The 13,032-nt window shown below is 42.8% G+C and overlaps 1 protein-coding gene across 2 annotated transcripts in view; it reads right to left on the reverse strand.

The window, feature by feature from the left end:
• Positions 1–13,032, reverse strand: part of SMARCAD1 (SNF2 related chromatin remodeling ATPase with DExD box 1) — a 194,154-nt gene that overhangs the window by 75,370 nt on the left and 105,752 nt on the right. The window contains exon 9 of one of the 2 annotated variants that reach the window (XM_075351068.1): positions 9,298–9,680. In XM_075351068.1, coding sequence (XP_075207183.1) covers positions 9,298–9,680 — 383 coding nt within the window. Of the gene's footprint in view, positions 1–8,659; positions 8,990–9,297; positions 9,681–13,032 lie in introns of those variants that run through there. The other variant, XM_075351074.1, reaches the window with a different exon arrangement.

The following is a 13,032-nucleotide window of genomic DNA, read 5'->3' on the forward strand; positions in this document are numbered from 1 at the left end:
TCCTATACATCATTCCACAAACTAGAATTCCAAGGTCAGGAGCACATTTCATAGATACTACGGCAAGATTGGAAAAAATAGCCATCACTTGTGTGAATTCACGTCTCCAACTTTCCACCCCAACATATCCTTTGCATGTTTAAAGTATGATATACAGCACATACGAACAAATACATCTACATGTGTTGTTCTACAATGGCCACCACAAAGAAATTACAGTAATTCAGACAAGATACAGTAACAGAATGAAGAAAGTGGCAGATGTGGTTAGAAGTCTGTACCCAAAATACTTCCTAAGCCTCCAGTACCATGTTATTTCACACATCTTCACCAGTGATTGTGTATAAAGTGTAGGAGCTTGTGTCCCGAGCTGTCATGCTGCTGATATTGATGGGAGCAACCTGGCTGTCCAGATGTGGCTGTCCTGCACCGGTTGTTCACCTTGGATAACAGCTTCCTCATTCGGTTATGTCATGACATTGGCCAAATGTGAACAAACAGTAATTGAAGTGTTGGTAGAAGGACTAAACAGAAAAGTAGGAAACCAACTGACAGGCAAAATTGGGATAGTTAGACAACGGTGTCAGAGCATCTTCAAAAGAGCAGATCTTGTAACATGTTCCTAGTATACTGTAGTGAGTACCTACTAAATGTAGACCAAAAAAAGGTTATACTGGTAACAATGACCTGGAAACACATAGCTCATTGATGTGCATTGGACAGAGAAGGCAGCAGTCTGGTCAAATCTCATAGGAAAACTGACTGTAGCACATATTGCTGATACAAAAGTTAGTTCATCAGCTTCAAAGAGTAATGAAAAATAAATTCCATTTCGCTCTTTCACTTTGCAATCTAGTATTGACACTGCTGCCCCGTCTCAGGTTACCAGCTGCCAATCAGTGGCCTCAACAGTCATGTGCTCTACTACGGGCATCATGGTCCAGGGCCAAGTGGTGATGCCAGTAAAGTATGGCACATGACTGTTGGAGAGGTCCTATACTGTACTGGCACTGATAAAGACTGGGCACACAGTGGCTGTGCTAATGTAGACAGCTCCTGAAGGGCGATTGTCTGCACAAGTGGTATACACTGTAGCTGTGATGTCAATGATACAGGCAGTAATCAAAGACTGGAGCAGAGGCAAACACCCAACACTAAAATGGAGGAGAGAGCGTAATATCTGATTGGAGTATTTTAACCTAGTGCTGGCCATTAAGAAATCAAGTAACTAGATGCAGAAAACCCCTATGATGGATACAAGTGGTGGTAATAGATGCCCAATCTATCAATAGCGATGCCCACCAGTTCTTATCTTATATATGGTGGAAATATATACAATGGAAGGTGAAATCATCTGTTCTGAGGAAATATGAGGCGTTAATAAGCGCTTTAGACTGATAACACCATTTACTGGTAATCAGGCGGTATCATCTGACGCCTCTTCCATTAGTAGATTTCCCTGTAACCAGTACGCCTTATGTAGCCATGACATGCTGGATTGACAGGATACTCCAGGGCTTTGTTGCATATCTAAGGTGTGGAGATAGTGAATCAGTTCTTAGGGTACCTTCACACTTAGCGATGCAGCAGCGATCCGACCAGCGATCTGACCTGGTCAGGATCGCTGCTGCATCGCTACATGGTCGCTGGTGAGCTGTCAAACAGACAGATCTCACCAGCGACCAGTGAACAGCCCCCAGCCAGCAGCGACGTGCAAGCGACGCTGCGCTTGCACGGAGCCGCCGTCTGGAAGCTGCGGAGACTGGTAACTAAGGTAAACATCGGGTATGGTTACCCGATGTTTACATTAGTTACCAGCGCACACCGCTTAGCTGTGTGTGCAGGGAGCAGGGAGCCGCGCACACTGAGCGCTGGCTCCTTGCTCTCCTAGCTACAGTACACATCGGGTTAATTAACCCGATGTGTACAGCAGCTACATGTGCAGAGAGCCGGAGCCGGCAGCACAAGCAGCGTGAGAGCTGCGGAGGCTGGTAACTAAGGTAAATATCGGGTAACCACCTTGGTTACCCGATGTTTATCTTGGTTACAAGCTTACCTCAGCTGTCAGACGCCGGCTCCTGCTCTCTGCTCGCTTCATTTGTCGCTCTCTCGCTGTCACACACAGTGATCTGTGTGTCACAGCGGGAGAGCGCCTTTGAAGAAAACGAACCAGAGCTGTGTGTAACGAGCAGCGATCTCGCAGCAGGGGCCAGATCGCTGCTCATTGTCACACACAGCGAGATCGCTAATGAGGTCACTGCTGCGTCACAAAAAGCGTGACTCAGCAGCGATCTCGGCAGTGAGCTCGCTGTGTGTGAAGCACCCCTTAGCTGGAAGCTATAATTTTCTTGTTTATTCCTTAGGTAATCAGTAGTGAAAGCGGGAGAAAAATCTTGTAGCTAATACCTAAAAGGATTTAACATAAATCCAAATATTCACAGAATTATCTATGGCTTCTCAGTTATTCCTAGGTAAAAAAAAGACTTGTAAAGGATAAAAAATAAATCCAAAAATGTGATAATGCAGACACAAACTATGACTGAGTAATGGATAATGGCCCTAAAATGATGAGTATTACACCACAATTACTGCCCATGTGAGAGCACATCTGAGCACACATTTTCTTATGGCACTAATATGTAGGGACGAGCCTGAGGGGGACCACAATCATTTTTTATGGATGATGATCAACGATTGTTTTGTGCACTGATTGGACTATTCCTGGTAATCTCTTAATGATAGAATCTTACTGAGGTTGTTCCATCTAGGAATATGGCATAAGGAATTTGTCCGATATATGCGAGACCCATTGCTGGTCAGTAATTGACGGTTGCCGCCTGTACAAGCCTAATTGATGCCAATCTGGAAAGCAGGTGCGGACAGACCAGACAGAGTCGTTATAGCACATCAGTTGAGGTTCATAATGCCAAAGGGTGAAAAAAAATAAATAAAAATGGGTATATTCACAGGAGACAGATCGTTTCCGGAGAGCTCAGCCACTGTCCCATGCATCTGAAGGAGCACAGAAGTCCATGCACAAACCTAAAGGAAATGGATTATTCAATTGTAGAAATTTCAGCCATTTGTGGACATAATCTCACAGCTAAGAGGTTTACTAGTTCATTAAAGTAAAGTATACGTCTTCAACTTAGAATAGGCCACTAATGATGGGTCATGTGGGACCAATGCTCCACACACTGTCTACCAGCTGCTTTATATAGGCTGGAGTGCTACCTCCACATTATTGACCATGTACTGGTCTATCCTTGTAGGGTAGGCTGTGACTGGGATTACAATTCGCTGAAGCTCCATGCCATTCCTGGGAATGCTCCACATGCTATTACAGCACAGTATCAGAGAAATCAATGGAGGTGCTCAGGTACCAAAGTGCCATGCCCATTCATCTATCTGATATTGATGGCCTCAATTTTAAGAATCTGGGAAACCCCTTTAAGTGTCAAGTACAAAATTACACGACAAAGTTGAACCAGACATTTGTTTTCTCCTCAAGAGTAATCATCCTGGGCATGTTCTAAACTCGTAAATGTATGTTATTCACACATAAGTGGATGGCAAACAACTTTAATGACACTTGGACAGGAAAAGATCTGGGCCGTTTTAGCTCCTCTCTCATGTAACAAGGCTGAGACACTGCTCATATCTGCAGTAATTGAGTCATGTACAATGAACTAACATACGCTATTGGGGGCAGAGTGGAAGTGTAGGAGGGTCAGTACACTCCTTGAGGTAGTATGGAGTGGGGAAATCATGAATGATGGCTTCTGCTCACTCTCAAGACCTAAATGCTACCAGGACACAAGGCTTTAGCTGCACAATGAGCCCGATTCTGAATTAAACTTTGCCAATACTGCCGTATAGATAAAATTTTATAAGCTGGAAGAGGGGAGAATATTCGAGGCTGACTAAGCTCTTTCTTTTCTTACAATTGGTACATAGTCTGGATCTAGGGCTTCAAAAAAAAAAGATATTTTTTTTACTCAAGATCTTTTAAAATTGTTGTATTTCTTTTACGACTACATTGGAAAAAGTGTGTGTCAGAAGGAGACATCATTACATTTTGCATCCCAAACACTGATGACACTCAAAGCATGTTTTTGAGTATGTCAACAAATACAGATCTCTGAATAAGAACTCCAAGAGCAAGAGTCTTTAAATTTACCAATATATAAAGATACCCAGAAGACACCGTGATGCAAATGTATAAAACATTTTATTTTATAGCGCACAGGGTATTGCAGTACATACAAATAACAATCATGAAAAACCGGATTGAGTGAGTGAAGGACCCCACGTGTCCCCCAGGAACCTCGGACGCCTCTTTTGCTTGTGGTAAGCCTACATGCCTTATTAATGTTCCATTAACGTGATACTACCTGGGCACCTCTTAATCGTATTTGAGGCTATAGGCTTTGCCTCAGAGGGTATTTTGGCTATTGTACCAGTTATACATATAGACCTTGGAGTCATGATCTGGTATTAATCCATAGGCTTAGGTTATGGGGCCACTAATTAGCGGCACAATGGTCTCTTGGGCCCCTTTTTAGGGCCATCTGTATGGGCATGAGGCTGCTACAATAATTACTTGTATTCATCTGGTCTGGCAGGTCCGTTCTAATTTTTGACACATGTCCTGGGTCACGTGGGGTCTCCCCTCTTCCTTCACTCACTCAATCCGGTTTTTCATGATTGTTATTTGTATGTACTGCAATACCCTGTGCGCTATAAAATAAAATGTTTTATACATTTGCATCACGGTGTCTTCTGGGTATCTTTATATATTGGTAAATTTAAAGACTCTTGCTCTTGGAGTTCAAATGTATCAGTTTCGAGTTGTTGCCTATAATTTCTGGATTTTTATGTTATAGATCTCTGAATAAGGCCTAAACAGGGTTTTATACGACTGCCCTTCAGTAATTATCTCTCAATCGGCATACTGAACCTCTGAATCCAGCTCTAGGACCCTATAATTGGCCGAGAGCTGCACATAATGCCACTGCAAGCCCCATATTGTGCACCCACTGGAGAAATTAAAGGCAGAATATCAACCTGTCTCCAAAAACGCTCCTGTCTAGGGAACAAAAATTGCACAATTTGTGGGTCAAAACCGTGGAAGAGATATTATTCTTAAAAAACAAACACCTACCCACACTGACATGAACACTCCATAATGCTAAGTACACACCCTTTAAAATGAGCACATACTGGTACTGAAGATTATTTCTATCCTTTGAATTCTGAAAGATAACGTGTATTCTCAGATAATCTATAAAACGGCATGGGAAACAAGTGAGATTTATGAAAGCCTTCTAGGTATCTTTCCAACAGATGACAAAGAATTAGTATAAGCCTCATGTAAAAATAAGCCCAGGAAGACTATCCATGAGCTTAAACGATGATACATTAGTAGTGTTTAGGTAACATGGATGACATCTCAACGCCTCTTGCATTATGTGGGACACCTGGTAACATCTAAACAGCCAGCACCAAGCTCCTGGATGACAATGAGATAAGTGCATGGATTTGAAGTCGAAACCAAGTCACTCGATAGCTCTGAAAATCTTAGGAATAGAATATTTAAAACACCTGGCAGAGAAGCTGTGCTACACACCTTAAGAAGAGCAAGTGGCACAATATACTGCTGAACAGACAGATGTTAAAAGAAGTCACATAGAGATATAAGGGGATTTTAGCAAACTATATAAATGCAGCTGAAACAGAGCACAACCCTATTTTACCTAATGGTGTTGGGGAAATCATCCAAGATTGAGTGATATATACTGATCACGTGGCTTTGTCACCTAATCTAACATTCTCCACTCACTTCACTGAACATTTACACTAAGGCCAGAGTCACATTAGCGTAAAGCATCAAATGCGATATGATGACGACACTCGACTCAAACTCTGCTGCGAGCGTGAACTTTAGGCCATGTCTCACTAAGTGACATCGCTGCTGAGGCACGGTTTTCGTGACGCAACAGCGATCTCGTTATGTGTGACATCCAGCAACGACCTGGCCCCTGCTGTGAGGTCACCGGTCGTTGCTGAATGTCCTGGACCATTTTCTTCAAAGGCGATGTCCTGCTGGGCAGGATGCTTCGCTATGTTTGACACTTTGTGACAGGGTCCCAATGACAGCAGAGACAGTTATACAAGTCGCTACTGCGACCTGTATCGTTACGTCGTCATTGGTAAGGTCTGACTGTGTGACATCTCCCCAGCGACCTCCCAGCGACTTACCAGCGATCCTTATCAGATCGCATCATTTTCGGGATCGCTGGTAAGTCGCTACATGTGACGGGGGCTTTAGAATCAGAGCACAGGTAAGAAGAGACTAATCTCTCCATCTTCTCCATTGTGTCTCAGAGTAAATCATATAGCAGTTGGATGACATGCAAGTGCAGTCTGATGTTTTATATGCAGCCATAGACTTGTATGGGGGTGCGTAATCAGAGACATGCCAAATCGGAGATCTGTTCTGGCTTATTGACCAATATTGGTCCTAGTGCAATGCCAGATTTTCTCGCATTGCATTCAACCGATTTAAACGCTGTGAGAAAACCCTAATACTGATATTTTTTTCTTATAAACCACTGACACAATTAATAGAATTACACAGAAGCCATAAAACTATAGAAGTTAAAAGCTGATAACGCTCTTCTCTCAATTTCTTTCTACAGGGACCAAAAATATATACGGCCCTACATGTTTCCTCAAATTCTGAGGTTGGTAGGAGTCATCAGGGGCCCAGAAGGATTACCAGTGAGGTCCAATATAAGGGCTGGCTAGTACATACACAGTCCGACTTGTTTCCTCAGTACACACAACATTGCTGTTTATAAATGATTTAGTGATTAAATATATAATTGGTGGAGGAAGGTTGAATTAGATGGACCTAGGTTTTATTTCAACCTATGTAACCTCTGCCACATCACTGGGTGGTTTCTGGTCTGTCATTGAATTGGGATTTCATCGTTTGCTACTTGTATATGAGACTGCTAGGCTTCATCAGGGGCTCAGAAGGATCAACATTGGAAGTACAATACAATTCCAAGCTAGTGACGACACAGTGCTGCTTTCAGCCTTTGCCTCACCACTATGTGGTTACTGGCCTGCCATTTTTTTTGGGACTTCATTGTATTCTCACATTATATGAGACTGCTAGGATTCATTAATGGTCCAGAAATATTTACAATGAGGTCCTATATAATGAATGGCTGGTAACCACACAGTGGTGTGGCAGGAGGTAGAAAGCAGGGTCTGGCACAGGCACACCATACCATCTGCCACTGTATTGGACCTTTAATGTTAATCATTGTAGGGCCCTGATGATTCACAGAAACCTCATCTTGGTGAGGGAGCATGTAGGGCCATATACTAAGGTGTCTGGAGCCGTTTAGTAACAAACTAAGCATCATTCTAGATCTATTTTCAGATCCTGCACTTTCAGTGCGTCAGTGTTTTACTATTCACCATCATTAGGCACAGGGTACTGAATTACATGAGGACTGGGATGAACTGACTGGCAGCATCTGAGATATAGAGGTAGCTTTTATATGTTGACCCCAACTATATTCATTAGACCAGAAAAGCTACAATGGATGCATAATGACAAATTAATAACTGTAAATAAAGGTTTTACAATGATAAAGCAATCAAAGCCTTCCTATCTGGAGCTATATCCATAGGCTCCAGATAAAGAAGATGGCAATCTATTAATAATATAAAGTGTTCACCAAGGCGCTAAGAACTGAACACACGGAGTAGAAAAAAAAATGCATTTCTAAAAGACACTTGAAATCTATCCTGTTAGCACAAGACACGTTATATACACTAGTATATGTTCATGCCTTGGCAGAATAACATCTGCTGGAAGTTAATTATTTTCTGTGATTTGGGGCATGTAGTTACAGCTACCGAGGAATATTTGGGCGTAGATGCTAAGCGACAAGTTTAATCAAATAAAAAAAAAAGGGAAGAAAAAAAAAAAAAATTCAATTCACTGCAGGTCAACACATCATTTAAAACATTATCTATTCGCCAAAGGGGAGAAAGTAAATGAAGACAGACATCTGTGGGAATGGCAGCCCTTTAGCAAATACTTTAACAAAGAATTAGTTAAGGCGAAGCCCGACAAGTTGAGTGGTGAGCTGTCTAATAGACAGATGTTGCCAAAGCAGCCAAAAGCTTCAGGCAAAACGACTCTCCTGTGTGCGCAGAGCAGCTTGTGGCTCCGTGCTGCAGCTTTAGCAATGACTTCTAATGTACCCTCTTTTCTGTCCCCATTTCTAAAACAGAAAAAAACGCTCCGATGTTTCCGTGACGGGTCTGTAAAATTGGTTTGGTTACCCAGAATACCTAGTGAGTATGCCCACTTCACAACTCCATACAGCACTGTCACTCACATGTAGCATTCTTTTATCTAGAGACACAATATAATCTTTACTAAAAACAATTCTGCATATACAACACATATACAAGCAAGGCCTGCACCGCTACACATTGCTAATGACATTCCATGTAAAGCCATAAAGGAAAATCCACGCAAGCATTTAGGGAAAAAGAAATAAATATTCTCTACAGTCAAAAATAATGAGATTTGTAGAAAGTGTCTGATTTATAACATGCATGTACTTACCATGTCCGGCTACATGATGGATTTCACAAAAATCAGTCTTCACTGCTCTCTGGGTTAAGCAACAGTCTAACAACGTCTGAGAAAATGGCAGCAATGTGGAACCAGAAGAAAGGTGAAAAAATGCACTTACAGATCACGGCTGAGGAGCAAGCAGTGAAAATGGGGGAAAAAAGAACAATCCATGCTGGCATCTGGAAGCATGGAGCTGCCCTTGCAGCTGTGTCTCCAAGCAGTCACAGTGGAGGGAGAAATCCTGCCACATTCTTGCCTCCTGCTTGACTTTTCTGCTAAAATAGCTCAGGACAGACTGGCAAAGTTCTTCTCCTCAAAGGAAAGCTCTAATGTCAGCTTCAGCAGAGCTCTGAACCAAGTTTCTAGGTTGCTGAATGAGTGACAGGATTGCCAGCCAATCAGCTTGGATTTTTCAGCAAAATCACCCCTTAATTTATTCAAAATTAGGTCATATGACACTATATCATCTGCTATTGGCTTAGCATGAATCTAGTGTTAGCCTGCTCAGGAAAAGGCCACCCATCTATGCCTCCTCAGATTGTAGACACCTCTTGCCTATAAGCATAAAAGGAGTATTAAAAAAAAAAAAAGAAAAAAAAAAAAGGTAGTGTACAGTGAAAACTTACCAGAGAATCCCAAGAATGGAAGGGCCGGAGCTCAGTGATCCTCTGAGCTTTCTTTAGAGAGCACTGAGGGATGAGGGCGAGCTCATCCAGGGAAGCATCTTGCAAGAAGCTGACTACTTTATCTTGGTATTCCTCCTCCATTGTTTCATCCCCACTGCTATAGTCTTCATCCATGACACTGCCTGCATCCGAGGCTGACTCCTCGCTCTCTGAGTCTCTTTTAAGGTTGTAAAGGTTATATTTATCTTTTGATTTTTTCTTTAAGCCGTTTTGCGCATGGCTCGGTTTCTTGGCGGGCTTCTCTTTGGCGCGGTTTTTAGGGTAATTTGTGCTGTTTTCGGAAGCTCCTCTGCCGTTAGACACATCAGCGTTCTGCAAGCCATCTGTTCATGTAACACAAATACGGTTTTAATACAACGTACACATGCAGCTTTCTGAACTCTACTGTGGCGCGTGGCACGTGTGTCCCTACTAGTAAACGTGCTTAGGGAAACGTGCTCAAATACAAGAAGCGAATGGAAATTCTATTTTGGCCTTTGGAATAGCGATCGTTACATGATAACTGGAAATAGAACTCTAGGGCTTCAAGAACAATATGGCTGGTCACAATGAGTACATTATTCCCTCTCTTTTCTGACACAGGGGGTGGAACTATTAAGGATGCTCTAACCTTAGCCCAATCACTGTGGGAGATGACTCCTGTCCTACTGGTCTGTACAGCTGTGCATGACATACATGTGCTACTGAACATCTGCCATAACTTACCATAAGGAGACTGAACTAGCCACATTGGATTTCTAATGTGAAGCCATCACCCCCCTTATAACACTGGATTTGCTGCACACTCTGTACATCAGTAGTTTATTTCAGTAAACAGAACATTATGGTTAATAAAAGACAATTCAGACAGAAATCACTGCACTATGTATATGTGAACATGAATGTATCCATTGCAAAGCATAAAATCAATTCAGGCAGCAGAGGGTTCTGCTCTCACACAAAATATCCACAGCAGTGACAGACGGAATCAGCTACTGAAGCGTTTAATGATGTAGGTAACTAAAGCGCAATCAATTATTGTACGATTATGTACAGCAGAAAGTGATGCAGCCTAGCGTCAGCGTCAGTAAGATGAGCCTACTGAAGTCGGGTAGACTAGTCCGCATTCAGGGTGCCAGATTCAGGTGCCCATGGGGTGCTACATGTTTTCTGTGTTACAACTAGAAGGCTGGGTTTTATTAAGGGCACAATATGCCAATCAGCATGAAGAATTAGGAGTGAAATCGAAGATTACAATTAGGAGGTTTGTGGTAAGCCAATTAAGATATCACTTTTCTAATACTTAAGCATCATGCCACCCTATGTTAAACTCTTATACACTGGCTTTTAGCCCCTCACAACTTTCAAGATTTTTTGCTTGGTGTTGGTAAACATTTTGATCCTCATCTAAAGGCTGACACCAGTACAGATCCAATACTGTCTACAGCTGAGGATTTGCTTCAATTGCGTCCAGTCTAGGCAATCCTCTGAGCTGCTCACTTCTGCATCTGAAGGTAGACAGGGCCAGAGATGTCACATGTGAGAAGATCAGCCGGGCTGCGTGAGCAGGTATCGAGCACCTATCCTAGTCTAATACAGAGATGCACAATATCAGCATATGAAGGTCTCTACAGTCTGCCATCATTATAAATAGACAACTGGGTGTTTCCTCTTTGTCAGAGAGGTGTGTCGAACACTGGCAGCAGTGATTGGATAGTGTCAGACTGTGACGACACAGCAACTGATAGCAGTCAGTGGTCAATTTATATCACAGTACAGCTCTAAAAAAATATGATCACAAACCTATTCATGGGGCATAAAATACCAAACATGTCTGAAGATGACAACAGGTACAATTTTGATAAAACGCTTCGACTGGATAAAATCAATCAACCCTGGTATAAGCACATCTCCTCATAGAATAAAGCAATGCACAACAAGAGCATAACGTGGTAATGGTCAATATATGTATGTATGGTCTAGTTTTCAAGGTTGCCACATCAATACTGACTGTATGAAAACCACACTGCATTAACTTAGATCCTAGACAATCATGCGCCTCATGCCATCCTAGCTGCATTAGAATATGGCTTGGCCCCCCATTAGATAGAATTATGGGAAGGATCCCTAAAACAATGAAAATATAAAAAACATTTCTCGTTTCATCATTAAAACAATTTCCAAAAGATGTAGCAGTTCAGAACATGCAGACATCGGGTTTTTTTTACTCTACGTGGAAAACAAAAAAACTTTCATCAGTATTTTGTCTGTGTCAGCTTATACCATCAGTTATTAAAGCACCACTGTTTGTTTTTTTCAGCTTTGGAGTGGTGCTTTTACCCTTAGTACTCTGACCTTACCGTTATACTTATCCTCCAGCGGTTTCATCTTTTTTCGGCATAACTCTGGCCCCGCAGTGCTATCTTGTGCCTATAGCTTCTGACTGGCTGGAAGTCATAAGTGACGTCACAAGCTCCTAATGGAACCTATAGGAGCCAGAACGAGACTCTCAGATTTGAACTGAGTTTTGACCTCCGGCACGCTCCATGGAACACTGAAGTGATCTGTCAGGAGTCCGTCAAGAGCAATGCTAATAACAAATGAAAATGCCAGGAGGGTGAGTATATTACTAGGGACAGGACACTTTGATTAGAAGCACCACTCAAGCAATGAAAATAAAAAAAAATGTTGGAGAGGTGCTTCAATCAGGTTTTCTTACATACACAATAAAAAAAAACACTTGGAGGCTTCTCAAGCCTCTTCCTAGCAGTCACTGAAAAACAAACAGCACTAGGGGTGGCATCAGTGTGCTCTGCAAGTCTATTTGTTTCTACAGCTCCATAGCATATACATGCATTGGTGACTTCATAATTCGTGACTATGATAAAAACAGAAATGTGAATAGCCCCATAGACTATAGCAAGTATAAATAATATCTGTGAAAAACACAAATAGAATACTTATATGAAATACAGATGTCTAAATGAGGCCTAAAACTCAGATTGGTGAAATGATAAACATAGGCAGTATGAATCGAGCTTCCCTTTAAACCAGACCTGGGCAAGGGGTGGCCCGCCTACTCTGTGACCGGCCCGCCTGGCTCAGGGCGTCCTTGCTGGCCGGTCAGTGAGGAGAGCATTCTGACCTGTTGTCCGGAGCTCCAGGCTCCGGGAGGCGCGTGGTCAGATTGCCCTCATCATACGCTGCGTGCCGGGCAGGGAACAGAGGACAGATCCTGCAGCGCCGCACAGTGTAGGCAGTGGAACGCAGGAATCTGTCCTCTGTTGCCTGCACGGCAACTTTCTCTGTGACACACACGCGCGCCCTGATGTCATCAGTACGGCGCGCGCGTGTGTGTAATTTGAAAAGTTCCCGCCTGGCAGGAGAAGAAGCTGCAGAAGCCGGAGCCCGTACGGAGAGAAGCAGCGGCGGGGCCCCTACAAGAACAGCAGCGGCGGGGCCCCTACAAGAGAAGAAGCATCTGGGCGGGGGCCTGTACGGAGGTACCTGAGGAGGGAGCGGTGAGTAATAACCTGAGGGGACAATGAGGGTGGAGGGGGAGGGGGTAACTGGTGAGTAATATTTGGGTGTAGTGATGTAGTATATGGGAATGTAGTTTTACAGGTGTAGTATATAGGGGTCTAGTGATGTATATGGGGATGTAGTGATGTATATTACAGGTGTAGTATATAGGAG

Source organism: Anomaloglossus baeobatrachus, chromosome 1 (genome assembly GCF_048569485.1).
Source record: "Anomaloglossus baeobatrachus isolate aAnoBae1 chromosome 1, aAnoBae1.hap1, whole genome shotgun sequence".
Taxonomy (NCBI): domain Eukaryota; kingdom Metazoa; phylum Chordata; class Amphibia; order Anura; family Aromobatidae; genus Anomaloglossus; species Anomaloglossus baeobatrachus.